Genomic DNA, 18492 nt, shown 5'->3' on the forward strand with positions numbered 1-18492 from the left:
CAGGGGCCAAGAACTTTTTTTGTTTTTCATAATGAAATCAACTAATTGTGCAATAGGGCTATAACCAGCATTGGCCCAGCTCACACCACAGGAATGAAACGCATGTGATTCTCTATGGACCCTCCTGTTTTTCAACTCTGGAGGACGGCACTTGCAAATCGTCTGCTTTTTCTTTCTTTTTTTTTTTTTTTTTCTGACCACACCCTCACCTGTGTGCACCTACTTTCCCCTCACCACCCAGACTCGCCTGGAAACCGGCGCATTTCCTTATAGTTTCGTGTCTTATTGAGCAACTTGCCTGACTGAGTGACTGGACAATGAAGCGACAGAAACTGTTCGGTGTTTCCTCCTCTGTCTGAGTCGGAGAGCAGGAGAAAAAAACATGAGAGACACTGGAGGAGAAGCAGGAGGCGGCGGGGACCAGATAGGCCGAAGTAAATCTGAGAAGGCCCAGGTGGGTACAGTTTCAAACAGTTTCTGGAGCTGAGGAGAGACTCAGAGGAAATTAGTAGGCGAAAGTTGTAACTAATATGATAATTGTGGCTTTTAATCCATGTGCTCGGACTGCGGAAACAAGTTGCTGCGGTGTTTACTTCCACGGCGCTGGAGGTTAAAAGTCGCTTGGTCGTGGAAAAGACGCGTTAAATAGTAGTGCAGCTAAAACACTGACTGTTTAAAGAGCAATGCGCAGAAGCGTCTGGTGACTTTTCAGTGTAACAGTTTAATTAGCGATAACTGTAAAACAAAGACAAGCGCCAGCCCATAATAAGCTGCTGTGTAGAAATGACTTGATTTCATGCTTCCAGCTAAACTGTATCAAACACAGCCACCATGGGTTGGAAATAACACGTCAAGGCTGGTTTCTTTTTATCAAAGTAAATATTTTCACTGACAGACATAAGTGTAACATAACATTTAGTGTCACTTGTTGATGTGGCCTCTGGAGGTAAATAAAGGGAACTGCCCAAGCTAAGTAAAGATACTGGCAAAACTGAAAGTACTACTGTGCTGTAAGCTGTACCCTTATTTTGAAGTTAACATTTCCTGTGTGAAGGATCTATTTACATTACCACACAGCTGTCGATACCGCAGTGGATCAGCAGTGATCCTTGTTTAAATAAAAAGAAGCTGGACTGAAGAATGTACTTAATGCGCTGCAGATATCTGCCTGTACCGGCCCACTACACACACACACACACACACACACACACACACACACACACACACACACACACGTCTTACACATAGACACACACTTACAAACTGGAACTGAACCCAGAACATCACATGCACAGTCATAGTCAGGTGTGTAGACACCAATATCTCACCAATGCTTCTCTTAACCTGTCAGCCTTACTGATTTGACCTGAGTCTCTGAGTTTTCAAAGCCCTTCAGCCACGTGATTTCAGGTCAGACAAGGCTAAGGTCGACATTTAACGTGCTAAAATGAAAACAGCCTATATGCAGTTTAAATTCAGATGATTAACTTGTTGCAAATGTTTTCAGAGTTGGATCCCCAAAATCGTCAAGAAAAGAGTGTGCACCACCTTTGTAGAAGATTCCTTCAGGTACTGTGAACTCTGTGGGGCACATTCCTTGGTGGTGGTGTCGTCTCTCTAATGACTGTGGCGAAGCCTCATAAGAAGATCATGTTTTCACATTGATGTGTTAACCTCTCACCTCTGCCAGTAATGGCTCGCTGTGCCAGTGCGGGGGTGTGAGAGATGCCCATGCCTCCGTGGCTCTCGGCGACTATTTCAGCACAGCGATTGTGAACCACTGGGACAGCGCCCAGCATTCCTCTGAATACCCGACTGATGCCTTTGGAGAGCTGCAGTTTGAAGGAACCAGCAAAAGGCATAGCTATGTGAGTGATTTCTCTGTCAAAATGAATAATGTTCTCTGTATGGGTGCTGAAAACTACAGTATTCCTGTAGTCTTAGAGTTTATGATTAAATCTGTGGTGTTATTGCACGTCTGTGTTCTCTATTTTTAAAGTTTGAGTTTGACCTTTTAATCAGATGTTCATTGTTGTTTCTTATGGGGACCTTAGTTCCTGCGTCTATCATGGGACACACCACCATCCATAGTCTACACTCTGATGACAGTCCATTGGGGTCTACCTGCACCAAACCTGGTGGTTTCTGTAGTGGGTGGAGAAACCAAGATAAAGGTGAAGACCTGGGTACGGGAGGTCCTCAGGCAGGGACTGGTGAAAGCCTCACAAAGCACAGGTAAACACGTCATGAAAGCAAACTGTGATTCAAAGCAACTGAATCACTGCTGTGGTCACTGCTACACAGATGGATCATGGATAACAAGCCAGTTAACAGTATTGTTGAGTCCATATATACAGTGTGTTGGTAATACCAGTTTGTCCACATTAAACAAGGGTTGTCACTGCTTCACATTCTGTTCCCCTTTCACCTTTGAAATCAGTTTAAACTGATAGTATCTGCCAAATACTTTGAAGTTGTGTTAGTTGCTTTTTACTGATTTGTTGACTTTGACTACATATCACGGTGCTGGTTTCCAGTCCTGTTTTACAGCTAAATATCTAATGACTCTCTTATATATAGTATTTATTTGTTATCAGATTAAGTTGCTTCAAGTGCTTTCCTTAAAATGATTTTAAAATTTGACTTACCTCCCGTATGTTGTCAGGTAATGTTAAGACATCAGAATGAGTAATATTATATAATTTGTATAAATATAGAATAATTTGCTTCTCACTTTATTTCTGTGTGTTGAAGTATTTTCACAGGAGGTTGAGTACAATCCTAATTTGGTACTACAATGGCCATTTCCTCCTGGCTACTGTGCCAAGTGCAGGTGGCACACATTAATACTGATCTTCTGTCATCTGAGGTCACTGAACCTGCTGTTTTCTCCAAGGCCCCAGATCAAATCAGAGATAATAAGACATGCCAGGGCATTCAGGCGTTGCTAGTGCTTGCAAGAACAAACATGCTTGTTAGTGTAAGTTAAAGGTATGGTAGAGTAGTGAGAGAACACATGTTGTTTTTGTACTTCTGTGCTAAAGGCTGTTGTCACATAAAAGGTTTTGGTTTCTTTTCTGTCTCATCTGATCAGTTTTGTGTTTTTATCAAAATCAGTTCCCAGATGTTTTGTAGCATTAATGAAGTTTACAAATATAGATGTAAAATGACTCTTGTTAAACAGTTGTTGTTCGGGTGCTGTAAAATTCCAGCCGGTAACACTTTCTTTATCTGAAATAAACCCACAAATGCTTCTCATTTCGTCTTTTTCTGTTGGACTTTCCAACCAGGAGCGTGGATCCTGACTCCAGGCTTGCGACAGGGTGTAGGGAGATGCGTTGGAGAGGCAGTGAGGGATCATGCAGCTGCAGCCTCCTCAGTCTCCCTCAGCAAAGTGGTAGCTCTGGGCATTGCTCCATGGGGCCTGGTGCACAACCGAGAGCAGCTGGTCAACCCTCAGGTTGTATAGGCACTTAAAAATGCACACCTTTCCCCATTCTGTAAATTATATCATCTTTATGTTTCTTTATCAATCTCACTGTGCACTAGCTTTCAATTTGCAGCATTGTTTTCCTTTAGGTTGTAGTTTTTCAAATAGAAAGTACATTTAAAGGGGTGGGAGTAACTTCATTCTTACGCCCCCACTTTGTCCTTTACACTGAGTATATGGGTATGAGTAAAACATTTCTAAAATGTTTTTACATTGTCATTGTGGCTTACTGCAAGTAGAGCGATGTGGACCATTTTATGAAGCGATACACTAGCGAGCAATAATGAATTGGTGTGTTCTTTCAGTGGAGTTGCATCCGATTAAAACACACTAGGAGGACACAATTGCAGTGTACTGTAACTTTTTACTGTAGTGCAAGAAACCCTGAAATAACGTATCCCGGATTATTTTTCTTCTGCAGGGCAGCTTTCCTGCTAATTACCATGTCAATAACACATCCCGAGACTCCAACTGCCTGGACAACAACTACCGGGCCTTTTTGCTGGTGGATGATGGCAGTGTGGGGCGCAGAGGAGGAGAGACGGTGTTCAGGGTCAAACTGGAGGACTTCATCTCACATCAGCGCACAGGAATCTGGGGTGAGAGATGGCATGCAATTTAGTCTGTTACATATAGAATCACATTACAAGTGATTGCTTGCCAGGGCCGAGCTGAAATGCAATAACTGTGACTAAAAGGAGAGAAGAATCTGTAGTATTTTTGCCTCTCTTCTTTCGGGTGGAAGGCAGGGGTACACCCTGGACAGGTCACCAGTCCATCACAGGGCGTGAATACAAACAATCTGTGCTAATTTTGTATTTAACTAAAGTCGACTCAAAATGATTCAAATAGCAGTTCTTCAGCTTTTCTTCATTGCTACATAAAAGATATGTCCAAACAAGTTTTTTTCACATTGAGCCCTGATTTCAAGCAGTGTGGCCCTCTTGTGGTGATCCTTTATTAATTCATGTGACAATAAGATGATTCTTTGGTATCCACAGGAAGAAAGCCATAAGCATGCCACTGCAGGAAATTTGACACACATCTCTTTAAATGTGTAAAATCAAGTAGAGATTTGTTTCTCTGCTCCTCAGTCACCTGAATTACAAAAAATATGCAAATCAGATTATTTGAAGTTTGCAAACATGATCCTAATGTCTGCATGGCAGTGATGGCAGTAGAAGCAAAGAATCGCTGCAGGAATTTGTAAAAATATTTCTGTGTTTTTGTAGGTAGTGGCACCATTGATATCCCTGTCCTTTGTATGTTGATATCAGGGGAGGCAAACCTGTTGGAGGTACAGTCAGTGCTTTTTAGTTCTCAAAGTAATTATTGGGTTAATGTTCATAATAAAATTGACTTTTTTTTATTACCCCCTTATTCCATTAAGAAATCTGTTTGTTTTTTTTTTCTTTTTAATTTATGCCAGAGAATTGATCTTTCTCTGAAAAAATCCATGCCCTGGCTGGTACTGGCAGGCTCAGGAGGCATGGCTGACTTCTTGAGAGATATTTTGGAGAACCGGTCGTCACCCCTGCTGGTCCCATCCTCCAGTGAGGGAGAGGGTGAGGTGGGTCCCAGTGTGGATCTGAAAGACAGAGTGGCAGAACTGTTTAAGAAGTACTTCCCTTCTGAAGCGGAGACGGACAAACTAGTTGAACGGGTAAGAGCTGTGGACAGAGGCGTGCCTCATTTTTATACAGAGGCGTGCCTCATTTTTATCTGGTTTTTGACTTGTGGTCTAAGCAGCTCTGTTTACCCTGCATAATGTAATGCTTTGTTGAGTGTTTTTATTCATGATCATTATCCGAATGTTGCTCATAGAGTCACTTCATGTAAATAAAATGTTAATGGTTAACCTTTTTAGCTGTAGTCTGTTTCAGACTACTAGTACTTCCTCAAACTGCTGGTTTCCATTCAGTTCATCTTGCTGCTCCACAAATTAGGCACTGATTTTGTGCATGGCTTTCATCATGGGTTTCATCAATTCTGTCTTGATATCTCTTCCTCAGTGTGACAAAATATTGTGCTCAGTTATTTTTTTTCTCCCTCCTTACTCTGGTTCTCCAGGTTCTGAGTATCTACCAGAATAGAGACTTAGTTACAATCTACCATGGAGAGCAGGAAGGTCCAAATGACTTCGATACTGTCCTGCTCAAAACGCTGGTGGGAGGTAGGCAAATCAGTTGTGTTTATAATTTTGCAAATGTTTTCGGTGGCAACAAATCTTTATTTGGGTATTTGTGGTGAAATTCTTTGTTTTTCAGCCAGTAAGCACCGTGCGACAGCCGACGCTAACCCTTACAACGAAGAACTGAAGCTAGCAGTCACATGGAACAGGGTTGACATTGCTAAGAGTGAACTCTTCAATGGAGACATTCACTGGAAGGTAGATGAGTGATGTGTAGTGTGCTGTACCATCTGGAACAAATTAACCAGGTTTGGTCCTGCTGTGCATTGTTTTTATACAATAATTGAAAGTTTCTTGTAAAATGACCCGATATTGAAACCTGCTACTTTAATAAGTGAGCACCTTGTTTTAATCAAATAGTATGAAGACTTGGAAGAGTCCATGACTGATGCCCTGATCAATGACAAGCCTCAGTTTGTGCGTCTTTTCACTGAGAATGGCCTCAACATCCTGGAGTACCTGACTTATGGTAGGCTGGAAAGCCTCTATTGTTCTGTAGCTGAGGGGACGCTTCTCTACCAGCTGCTGCAGCGCTGCCTGACGGAGCGGCTAGGAACTACAGCAGCTGTGCCTGGACCATGCAGCCAGCAGGACTCATCTTTCAAAGTGGCAGCAGAGAACATACAGACGTGGCCAGTGACAGAGATCAGCCTTTTTGAGGTGAGTTTTTTTTGTTTTGTTTTGTTTTTAATGAGTGGAATATCTGTGCCTCTGAACTAGTTTTGCTGAACTCAAATCAAAAATAATCTGAGACTCCATGTATTTACCCACAATCTTGTTTGTTGCTCTACCCCTCTTCTACTCAGGTGTCAGGGGTCCTGGAACTGTTAATGGGCGACATCTGCCAGCCTTTCTATTATGATGTTTTGGGCTTAGAACAGCAGTCAACCAGGAGGAGAGCTCTCAGGGTACTCCAGACCTGTGAATATGAAGACATTTTACATGTACCTCATAAAGTGGCCACCATGTGTTTTGAAGCTAATAAAATACAGTTGACTTTAGAAGATTAGTGAATGACAACTTGACTACTCTTAATGTGGATTTCTCATGTTTGACCTGAACCCCCCCCCCCCAATTGTTTTCATTACTCTCAGCGTGTAATTAAGCTGCTATGTGGTGACCGCGTGTATCGAGAGACACGCTGCCCCTTCCCCTGGGAATCGCTATTTATCTGGGCTGTGCTGCAGAACCGCAGCGAGATGGCCGCTTTCTTCTGGGAGAAGGTAAAACTCCAGACACCTTTCCACAGCAGGAATTTGCTGTGATGTTAAATCAGTGGAATTAATTGAAAAATATTGTTGATATTTGAAGTTTCTCTCTCTCTCTGTCTCTCTCTCTCTCTCTCTCTCTCTCTCTCAGGCAGGGGAGTCAGTGATGAGTGCTCTGAGTGGCTGTAAGATCCTGAGAGAACTGTCCAAGCTAGAGACAGAACCAGAGACCAAACTGTCAATGAAGGAGCTGGCCCAGAGGTTTGAGAACCTGGCGAGTGGTGAGACCATCAATGCATCATCCACTCATGTTCATGTCAACAATAGCTGGTATAGAAATGTGCATAATTAATGATCAGAAATCACATTTCACATTGTCCACCTCCGAGTCAGTTGGCCACGACTTATTAGTAGATTACAAAATGCATGAATGCTTTGGTGGTTTGAGTTTTTGTGTTTAGGTTGTTGGTGGTATTGTGTTTAAAACTGGCATCAAGTAATGCAATGCTTGTTTGACTAAGCTTTTTGTTTTGTGAGGGTTTTTAAAGCACTTTTGATTTTGTTGGCAACAGTTAAACCAAACTTTGTCTTTATGTCTTTCCGTCTTTTCAGACATCTTCAGCTTTTGCTATCGGAGCAATGAGAGTCGCTCTTTCACCCTGCTGATTAGGAAATCTTCCATTTGGAGTGGCACCACCTGCCTCCAGATGGGAATGAGTGCTGATGCGCGGCTTTTCTTTAGCCATGACGGAGTACAGGTGTGTCAGTAATTTTACACCTCTGTGGTTGACATTTCAAAGACAACAATGAAACCAAGTCTGGGTCTTGTTCAACCACTTCCCTTTATGCTTGTTCTGACTTAATTGTTAATAACTGTATTTATTCACATATGGAATCTCAGGTTAAACCTGGTTTCATTTTTATTATTAAAGGTTTCTACAGACATTTAGTCAGTATCAGCTTTGCAGAGTGCAAGTTCTGATGCATCATTGTAAATATGCCAGTAGCAGCACTGGGCTGAGTCCTTGCTAGGGTGAGTGTGTCAACTACACAGGAGTGCACTCTATTGTACATAGGTCAGGATGCACACATCCACAGGAGAAGATAGGAGGCCACCACAGGTTGAGGTGGTGCTAACATGTCGGTGCATCTCTAGGTATTATCCAACGCATACGAAAACTGGAACTATTGGCAGCAAGATTTCCTGATTTAATACATAAGAGACCTTAAGAAAGCACATAAAAATTGTGTTTCTGTGTTTGAAATGTCAGAGTGCCTGGGTGCATTAACCAGCCTCTGGATTTGCTGTGTTTTGCATTTAGAAGACCTGTGTCAGACTCTTTGTTGCACTTCACTCCCCAGGAACCTTTGCTTTATGTATAATTTGCAGTTTAAACAAGGACTTTTTCCTGTGGTGGTTCTACCAAGTGACCTTCCTTATATTAAAATCTGTCTAACTTGTAAATAGAAGCCTTAATTTCACATAAGATAAATGGTCTCTTCTTGTCCAGTCTCTGTTGTCCCAGATCTGGTGGGGTGACATGAAGAGGAACACAGAGGTGTGGAAACTCCTGCTCACCTTCTTCTGCCCCATCCTCTGCTACATAAACTTTATCTCCTTCAGGTAAAATCCACATTCACTGTTTTTTTTGTTTTTGTTTTTGTTTTTGTTTTTTTTTGACAAACATCTTCATATTATTTCTTTTTTAGTGTTCAGATGACTCAGATGTCAAAAGGATCATTAATATAATCTCCAAACACAAATTACATGTTATGTTTGTGTAGTGGTTTCACTGGCATATTATATTTCTAATTTTGCAACACATCTCACAGGACTGACACGGACCAGCAACAAGAGCAAGAGGAAGAGGGGAAGCCTAACGAGGACGGGCCGGGCCGGGACAGTCACAGTCTCTATGGCACCACCATCTTCTCTTTCTCAGACATCAAGCAAACGTAATAGTCCTGTATACACTACACAGTAATATTCTTAAAATCATGTTAATGCAAGTGAAGAGGTTGTAGTGTGCTGATTCATTAAAATGATGTTGTTTTTGTTCCAGAGATGTTGATGGAAATGAACTGCACTCTCCCAGGGTAGAAGCCATCAAAGGTGCGTCTCATGGAAAAGCTGATGGAATCATTTCATGCAGTTGTTGACTGTGAGCACCTAATAATCCAGCAATGTACAATAACCTGTCTTAAAGGCATACCTCAGACTCTCAGACCACCAAAGCGTCCATTCATAGTGTCAAGATGGCGCCAGTTCTGGTTTGCGCCAGTCACCTCATTTCTGGGAAACGTCCTGATGTACTTCCTCTTCCTCCTGCTTTTTGCCTATGTGCTTTTGGTTGACTTTAAGCCCCCCCCACCTGATGGCCCGGCCGCCACTGAGTATGTGCTGTACTTCTGGGTGTTCACTATAGTGTGTGAAGAGATCCGGGAGGTGAGTGCAGAGAGAGACTTTTTGTCATATTTGGTGTGAATTCATGTCCTTCACTTAGTCATTTCAAAAGTTCACACAGAAACCAAGACAGAGCCCATGATCCGTTACATTAATCAATTACAAGAAGTAATTTTAATGTTGATTAAACAGCCCAGTGCATCACAGTGTTAAATTAAACAGGAATTTGTGTGGGTGACATTTTCTTCTCAAAGACATTCTTTTTGGGGATGATGACTTGGCGCCAGACAGTCAGAATGTACTTCCAAGATGTGTGGAACAAGTGTGACATTATTGCCATTACACTATTCATCGTAGGACTCATCTGCAGGTATGGAGCAAAAACACACAAGAACAATCTACAGTATATTTTATGTTGTTTTCAGTGGTTTTGGCTGATAATTCCTTAAAGTTCAGTGTTGCAAAGTTTCATATGATGAACAGAATTTTTATTAAGTCAGAAATATGATTGTGATGTTACAAACATCTCTGAAATATAAAACCATCATGTCAATTCTTTGACTGGGTCTGGTGAAGATCGAAGTTCCATTTGAATTGTTTACGTCCAGTCATTTCACAGTTTGACCACCGTGTGGTGCTGCTACTCCAGTGTATTTGCTTCACCCTGCTTGTGTTGTAGAATGTTTGAGCCTGTGTATGGATTTGGCCGGGACGTTCTGTGTTTGGACTACATGGTCTTCACCCTCCGTCTTATTCACATCTTTGCCATTCACAAACAGCTGGGACCAAAAATCATAATGTGCGGCAAAATGGTAAGAATCACTACACCAAGAAGGCTGTTAGATCAATGTCTCATGAAGTTGGATTCACAATGACAGCAAGACAACTGTTTTCTTCTGTTTAGATAAAGGATATCTTCTTCTTCCTCTTCTTCCTGGGGGTGTGGCTCATGGCATACGGAGTAGCCAATCAGGCTTTGCTTTACGCATATGACCCTCGTCTAGATCGCATCTTCCGCCGGGTCTTCTACAGGCCATACTTGCACATCTTCGGACAAATTCCTGTGGAAGAAATAGATGGTAAAAGCACTGGTGTGCACGTGATGCATAGTATTGTCTTGTAGAGGGAAATATGTTATTGTGTTGTTCCACACCTGTGGCAGAATAATGTAGGTTTTCCACATTCAATGCATATCTTTAAAGTTCACCAAAGTATTTAGAGACAGAACATATTTAATATTTATTATATTTTTGTGACCATCTCAGTGGATTTTGAGTGGGACAAGGCCTGCACACACAACGTGACACTGATCCAGGAAGGGGCAGAGCCGTGCAGGACTATGTCTAGTAACTGGCTGGTGGTAATTCTGCTTGTTGTTTATCTGCTGGTGACCAACATCCTGCTCATCAACCTGCTCATCGCTATGTTTAGGTAAAGAACAAGGAGAATTGGTGTCCGTCAATTAGTCTTTGTGGCTACACCGACATGCTGATTTTTTTTTTATATTGTCAGTTCAACACAGCACTAGTCATTCTCTCATCTCCTTGTGTCCACACAGCTACACCTTCTCTGAAGTGCAGGCAAACAGTGACATCTACTGGAAGTTTCAGCGCTACAACCTGATTGTTCAGTACCACTCCCGTCCTTCCCTGGCACCTCCTTTCATCATCCTCTCTCACCTGAATCTCTTTATCAAGAGGATCATCCGCAAGGTGCCGTCGATCAAGGTCCACCACTTTGGTCAGTATTTGAACAGGGGTCTTAAGTGAGTCTAGTTGCTGTAATGTTGAGTGAGATTTTTTTCTTTAGGCCTTTGGTTTTTTTCCCACATTGGCTTGGTTCATGAAGCACTGTGGCTGAGGTGAATGATACTGATTTTAAACCTTTGCTTTTTTTTAAAAATTAGTTTTGCACTTAAGCAGGAAAGCAGCTAACAGGCTAGTTACATGGGAAACCATTCAAAAAGAGGACTTCCTAACTGCACAGAACAAAATCCAGAAAAGCAGCGATTCAGAGAGGCTCAAACGGATGTCTGTCAAGTGAGCACATCTTCCTGCTCCAACACTGTACCAGTGAATTGATTTATTTCTGGCTCCATCACAGTAAGCTGAATGTCTCTTGTTTCAGAGTGGACGATGCGCTCAAACATCTGAATGTAAGCAGAGACTTTGACCACAGGCTGAGGGCTCTGGAGAACGAGGTAAAAAAGCTGAGCTCACATTGTGTTCAATATTCTGTCCTATATGTGGGACAGTGTTTTGTGCACCTTTCTCTAAAATGTTTTGTGTGGATTAAAAATCCATAGTGTTAGGAAAAGTGTTAATCTCAACCACAAAAGTCCAAAGCATGGTTGCCAAGATGTAGAATAAACAAGAAATGTCATTATGTTTCCCTCAGGTGGTTTTACATATATTTGGATGATACTGTTTTCTAATGCACTGCTTTTTTTTTTTTCCCTTTTGACCCTACGTCTCAGATGGAGTATTGCTCAAGTGCTCTCAGCTGGATTGTGGATACTTTGGCACAAGGCAGCACGTTCAAACCTCCTCGACCTCCTCCTACGTTAAGAGGTAAAAACCTAAAAATACCTGTACCTGAATCTTTAACTGAAAGAAATCACTCACTTACCAAACTGTAACTCACTTCTTCTACACAGACCCATTGACTTCTTCCAGTTCCACCTGAATCAGCCTTGGTGATGACTTTACCTGATCAGTGTCAGTAAAGCACAACGATGAAGCCCTTTTCATTTTGGCTGCTCCCATGCCACCTACTGGTTTTACAGTTTTTGTACTGTTGTGTTCATCACTGGACTCATTTAACAATTATTCTTGGTTACAATATTACAGTGAATAAATGAAAAGATTGTGTTTTAAATCTGTATCATATTCAAAATGCCAAAGAGTGGTGTATTTATTTATGACGTAGTGACATGTTTATTAATATTAATGGCCAAAGCTATTATGTCATGATGGCATTACGTTCACTGTAGTAGTAATACCTTATATGTACAGTTACACTCTAAATGTTTTTGTACAGTCAGTTATGCTAAATGTTAAATGCTGTATTTACCTTTATTTTTCTGTTCAGGGACTTTTATCTAAACTAAAATTAATACATTTTTACTGTTACATTTTAAGACTTAATGGTGGTGGGAAATTTTAGAAAATACTAACTTCCTCTCCTGCCAAAGGATTAAATGAAAAGAGTTTAGCATAAAGCCTGGAAACAGGATGCAACATCTAGCTCTGATCCAAATATAATGTAATATGCTAATTGGTTAACTTGAGAAGCGATGTTTCCAGTTTTTATGCTAATCTAAACCAACCAGCTGCTGGCTCCAACAGCTGCAGAGTGGTATTGATCTTCTCATCTAAGTCTTAGAATGAAAGCAAACTCTTCATTTAATAATAAATAATGAGGATTTTTATGTCTGGCCTTTCTTTTTCTTACCTGACTTAAACACTGCAGACAAGTTAAAAAAATAAGTTTCAGTATACCAGAGCCCCGTTGAAGGTCAAATAGTGGAGCAGTGGTATTGAAGGAGTCTTTACTGTAAATAGCCAGCTGGGCCACCTGTCAATCTCATCAGATGGTCACAGTGAGACAAGTGATGTCATCGAGGCCTTGCTGTATGTGCATATGTCCATAGGTTTTGCTCCTTATGTCTCTGTGAAACTTTGTCATGGGTCTTCATAACCAAAAGTAAAGTAATGTTCGAATCACTTTTAGACTATCAGCTGCACTTTATGTTCATGCTGCCTTCATCTTCATTTCTTATTTACGTCAGTTCCATATGTCATTCTGGGATTGGCAAAGGATTATTTGCTACTGACACTGTGTTTGAATAATGTTGGTTTAACCTTGTGTTAATTTTAGAGGTCGAAATCTATCAGCTTATAAAAGTTCCCTTACATCACAAACCATAATATGTTATATTATGTTCAGTGAGGTTTTTATTTGTCTGCATTCAAATGTGCGGTGCAGTTGTAAGAACATGCAGTTGTAGTGTTACATTTCTATATAATCTTTGACCTCGCCTTCCCCAGGCCCTTCCCTGACTGCTGTGTTCACTCGCCTCCCTCTCTTAAATACAATGTGTTAAGGGCATCATGAACATTCTTTCTGGACATGTGCCTCTGTCAGTCACACAACTACACCACACGCTCAGTTGTTTCCCCCGTGGCCTCTGTGTTTCCAGCACAAGGCTGGCACACTGCTCTGTCAGTCTTATGAGCATGACCTTCTCCCCGTTCTCTCTGTAGCCTGCAGCAAAGACCTAAATAATATCCCTGCTGCTTTATTACTATTTTCTGTGGATTAGATGGTATTTGTTTAAAAGTTATTGTTTTGGTTTTTTGGTAGAAGACAGAACAGAGGACATTTTTCCCAGTGTGGATTTGTTGTATAGAAGAGCTGTGTAAGCCTTTCAAGATGGCACCTGTGAATGGCTGGGTAGTGGGGCTCCTGCTGGTGCTTTTGTCCCCAGCTCAGGTCCCGCTCTCTGTTGTAGTGAGTGCCCAGGACATGGCTGACACAGAGGCAGACCTCCAGGCCAGAGAGGTCGAGGAGGAAATGGAAGACGGGGGTCACACTGCTGAGGGTGATAAGGGTGCTGGTGAAGACGATGAACAGCTAGCAGAGAGGGAAGGTGAAGAAGAATCAGATGATGAGGATGAACAGGAGGAGGAAGAGGATGCAGAGGAAGAGGATGCTCAGGAGGATGAAGAAGAAGAAGAGTTGGATGAAACTGCTGATGAGGAGGAAGCACAGGAGGATGAAGCTGTTGAAGAGGAAACTGAAGAGGATGAAGAAGGGGATACAGATGAGGAAGAGGAGGAGGATGCTGAAGAAGCGGAGGAAGAGGCAGAGGAGAATGGAGATGCTGATGAGGATGTGGAGGCTGTAGCTGAAGAGGAGGAAGAAGGGGATACAGATGAGGAAGAGGAGGAGGATGCTGAAGAAGAGGAGGAAGAGGCAGAGGAGGAGGATGGAGATGCCGATGAGGATGTGGAGGCTGTAGATGAAGAGGAGGAAGAAGGGGATACAGATGAGGAAGAGGAGGAGGATGCTGAAGAAGAGGAGGAAGAGGCAGAGGAGGAGGATGGAGATGCCGATGAGGATGTGGAGGCTGTAGATGAAGAGGAGGAAGAAGGGGAAACAGATGAGGAAGAGGAGGCCAGTGAAGAAGAAGATGAAGCAACTGAAAGAGAGGAGTTAGCTGAGGAAGAGGAGGATAATGCTGAAAAAGAGGACGACACCACAGACGATAACTCTGATGTTGCAGCTAAGGCAGACGAAGATGATGGTATACCCATTTTATTTAAATACATTGAATATATATATATATTTTTTTACAGTTTTTTTGGTTACCAAAATAAAATGCTATGCAATCATTTATTATAAACTATACATTTTCCCTGGGCCCTTTGAGTGAATCTTAATTTTGCTGACACTGTTAGGATGACTGCAGCTACAGTAGGATTACCGTCAGACATATCAGTCCTAAAATAGACTGGCTTATCTATGTGGTAGCTGGCTAATATCTACACCATTCATTCCTTTTGTTCAGCCACTGTGTCTATTTTGAGACTTTGAAAAACAGATACTGTCAGTTCAGAAAAACAACCATACATCAGTAAGAATTTCCCAAGGCAATAAGTAAAAATCAAATAAAAACTTTGCTAGAGCTGGCTCACAAATGACAGGCCAATGAAAAGTTTGACTCACTTTTACTTAACAGGTTATTTGTCTCAGGTGTTTTTTTTTTTTTTTTTTTGTGTTCATGCTCTTCTTTGTTCTTTACTGGGCAAACATCAAGCGATAATTTGCACAAAGCCATGGTCATCTGTGCTGTGTGAAAGTTTTCTCAATTGGACCTTACACCTTTTAGTATCCTTTTCGATTAATATATAACAATACATCATACAAAACAAGAATTTTGATACAGATCTACAGAGAATTGTAACCCAGGTACATACTGAGAACATTTTTGGTGGACAGACTATGTAATCATGACACTGTCTCTAAACTAAAATGTTATTTGGTATTCTTGTTAGCTGGCATTTGCATGCTTGTACATTATATCTGTGAAAAGCTAATTATAGCCATTACCGTGTAGTTGTGTGATTCGTTGTTGACTTTGCATAGGTGAGCATGAAGGTGACGACAGAGCAGAAAACCAGAATGACACAGGTGAAAAGAAAGACGCCACTGGCATGAAATTTCACTCGGGCTCTTTGTGCAGTGTTTGCTCCATCTGTGAGGTAAAAGCACAGTGTGATGGGAGTAGAAGACTCTCTTCATTCTTTGTTTTTTGTGAGACACAGCTTTAAATCTTAATCCGAATGCCTTGTTAGGGCGTCAGCCTGATTACATGTGAATGACATTTGTTGCTCCACTCGCTCTCTGTAGCACTGTGCAGGTGACTGTGACAAGTGCCCCTGCCCAGAGGGAGATGAGTCAGATCACTGTGAGCACTGTCAAGTAAGCATCCAAAGTATTTAATAACAGGCCATATTTTATGATGACAGGACCTTGTTTGTATTAACACTTTTCTCATCTCATCTTCCAGGGATGCTCATCCTGCTACCTGTGCCCCATACTGTGTGACACAATTTGCACACCAGGTAAATATGGGGAGTTTACTCATACTACACATGTACTATTGTTAGATGATATAAATAATCAACTTTTCCCTTGCGTATGTTCTTTCAGGCGGACTTGTTGATGAGCTAACTGGGTCCCTCTTTCAGTAAGAGCTTTCACTTCTCTCTCACACACTGTTTGCATTGCAGCACACGTTTGTTTCTTCATGCCCTGACCTTCGTCTTACAGGACTGTTGCCTCTCTACTCTGAGCATCCCCGAGCCCTTTTGACGCCCACCTGTGGTTACCGGAGTTTTAACAGGAGAGAGAGCGTTCAGGGTGGACGCCACTCAGCCGCTTAAACCTCACCAGCAACATAAGGACTTCCAAAAAGAGCATACCATGAATCCGACAGCTGACAAAAACATCTTTGTGTTAAATCACATTAAGGTTTGTAATTACCCTCATACTGAAAGATTAAATCCTCTGTAGAATATCATTTCTTTTCATTCATTTATTTGTTTGGATTTTTTTTTAGCTGAGCAAAGTCAGTCTTCATGGACACATTATTGTGCTAAAAAGATGAAAATTAAGTCTGTTTTCATTAATGCAACGTACCAATGCAAAAATTCCTCAGCAGAGGTCATTTTTGTGCATTTATTCACAAACATGGCCTACCCTACTAACAAACTGCACTTGGTAGTAGGCTAATGTAAATAACTTAAGATAGGCCTACAGAAGAAATCACTTTAAGTGGAACAGTTTGAACTGTTTGTATATTGATTTAGCATATAAGATACAAATGCTTTAAGTTCTGAGTGATTCATAATAAACTGGATTTAAACAGAACAGTTGATAGGTGTGCATTTTTAACAAAATCTAACAGGACCTAAGAAGAGACCAGCTGCTACGACCAGGTTAATATAGTGCTGCACTTCTATAACACTGGAGGTCTAATAGAGTCATACGGAAACAATAAAGAAGTCAAAATAAAAGTTTTAGAAGCAGAGATACCCTAACTGTTCATTTCCAGTATGAATCTAATTTCAGACACTGCATCCTACATGTCCCATGATGCACTTTGACGGTAGTTTTTAATACATAATTTCTGTTATAAATTTGCTGTCTCCCAATCCAAATTGAAGAAAAGGTCTGTGAGACATTAAAAAGCTTGCCTAGTATATAGTCCTATTGAGGGTGACCAATATAATATGTAAATGAGGTTAATCATTGAGCCAATCAGACGCTGATTAGTCAGTGTGGTGCAGCTGCTGCTCAGGTGATTTCAGTGAATGTTTTTTGAGAGCTCTTCTAAGAACATACCAGTTCCTGTTGAGACGTTTTCAGGTAAGGTGTCATGTTGCGGAAAAATAAAGTGCTTATTTATTTTTCGGTGGCTTGACAAAAAAAACATAACAAAACAAAAAAAAACCTCAAGTGTATTGTTTAATCAACAGAGTCACAGCCAAAATATTGATACAGCTGACGAGAGGGCAAAACAAGAGGCCTCTAGTAGTCAAGGTGCTCTTGAAAATTTAAAAGAACAGATCATGGTGAAAAATATAATGTGTTTTTTGAGACACTCTTAGGTGGAACAGGGAGTAAAGCTTCGGTAGAAGTTTAGGTAAACAATCACCAAAGTAACAATATTGCAAATACAGTGAAGTATTACAGTAACATTCAGGTGTTTCTTTGTTCAGTCAGTGCAGAAACATTTACTGACCAGTTTATGTATAGTTAATTTGTTTGAGAAGTTTTTGTTCTGCAGGCAGTGTTTGCATGTGACATGTCCTTTCTGTTTTAGTTGGCAAAGAGGCCAGTCTGCTTGTATGTGGCTGGGCCTGGCATCTTACATTCTTGACTGCATACTTGATCTTAAGAACTTTAGGGCCCTAGTTTATCAAGATGCTTTGTAAGAATAATGTGGAACTGCTCAAAAGCAGTTCTTGACCTCCTTAGAAAGTAATACAGTAACCTGAATTATTTCTCATGAGCAGCAAAGTGTAACCTAATGTATGGCACAAACAGGCATGTAAAGAAATAAATATTGATGGGTTAATAAATCCTCTGCTGGTGATCATTGAATATTTCTTTCATAGTTAAACAAGTGAAACATTATGTCATGTGGTGTCATAGACTATCACCACAGTTGTATATATTGTATATCAATTTTCCCATTTTCTTGAGTTTGTACCATTTTTATAAATATATATATATGAAGAATTTGACAGTGAATCATGTCAATCATTCACAAAACTGCAGTTACGGTTTTATTGATAACTATGGGTAAACGAATTGTAACGAACATGGTCACTCTTGTATTGTTTGCAGATGAAACAACGCGGATTCTGTTACATCCTGACTTTCGGTCACTGGTGAAATGTGTCAACCCTGGTTTAGCTGCGCAATGGTTGAAAGCAAATGGTCTTTAACTATTAAATCAAGCTTCGTTATTTTACTTGGAAACATCTAAGATTTAGCTTGAAAAACACATTTAATATTTCAGGTTGTCAGTAAGAGTCAACTGTTGGTACATTTTTGTAAATGTTTCCATAGTGTGTGTGTGTGTGTGTGTGTGTGTGTGTGTGTGTGTGTGTGTGTGTGTGTGTGC

The 18492-nt window shown here is 41.0% G+C and overlaps 2 protein-coding genes across 3 annotated transcripts; both read left to right on the plus strand.

The window, feature by feature from the left end:
- Positions 1-200: 200 nt before the first annotated feature.
- Positions 201-12721, plus strand: LOC113135679 (transient receptor potential cation channel subfamily M member 4-like). Its single transcript, XM_026315883.1, has 28 exons — positions 201-454; positions 1508-1569; positions 1691-1868; positions 2055-2235; positions 3291-3460; positions 3912-4089; positions 4723-4787; positions 4920-5153; positions 5561-5663; positions 5758-5879; positions 6042-6341; positions 6488-6589; positions 6776-6904; positions 7041-7170; positions 7502-7647; positions 8401-8513; positions 8723-8845; positions 8953-9002; positions 9097-9335; positions 9548-9663; positions 9973-10105; positions 10198-10372; positions 10559-10724; positions 10852-11033; positions 11200-11332; positions 11421-11493; positions 11770-11863; positions 11950-12721. The coding sequence occupies exons 1-28, from the start codon at positions 383-385 to the stop codon at positions 11976-11978; spliced, it is 3798 nt and encodes a 1265-aa protein (XP_026171668.1). The 5' UTR covers positions 201-382; the 3' UTR covers positions 11979-12721.
- Positions 12722-13195: 474 nt separating this feature from the next.
- LOC113135519 (cilia- and flagella-associated protein 251) lies at positions 13196-16730 on the plus strand. 2 transcript variants are annotated; one of them, XM_026315612.1, is made up of 6 exons: positions 13196-14601; positions 15444-15559; positions 15708-15779; positions 15868-15922; positions 16011-16047; positions 16131-16730. In XM_026315612.1, exons 1-6 carry the CDS (start codon positions 13728-13730, stop codon positions 16150-16152), a joined length of 1176 nt encoding a protein of 391 aa, XP_026171397.1. In that variant the 5' UTR covers positions 13196-13727; the 3' UTR covers positions 16153-16730. The 2 variants fall into 2 exon arrangements, with proteins under 2 accessions (XP_026171397.1, XP_026171398.1); XM_026315613.1 differs by lacking the exon at positions 16131-16730 and having other exon boundaries at positions 16011-16051.
- The last annotated feature ends 1762 nt before the right edge of the window (positions 16731-18492 follow it).

This window comes from Mastacembelus armatus, chromosome 19 (assembly GCF_900324485.2).
Source record: "Mastacembelus armatus chromosome 19, fMasArm1.2, whole genome shotgun sequence".
In the NCBI taxonomy this organism is placed as follows: Eukaryota; Metazoa; Chordata; class Actinopteri; order Synbranchiformes; family Mastacembelidae; genus Mastacembelus; species Mastacembelus armatus.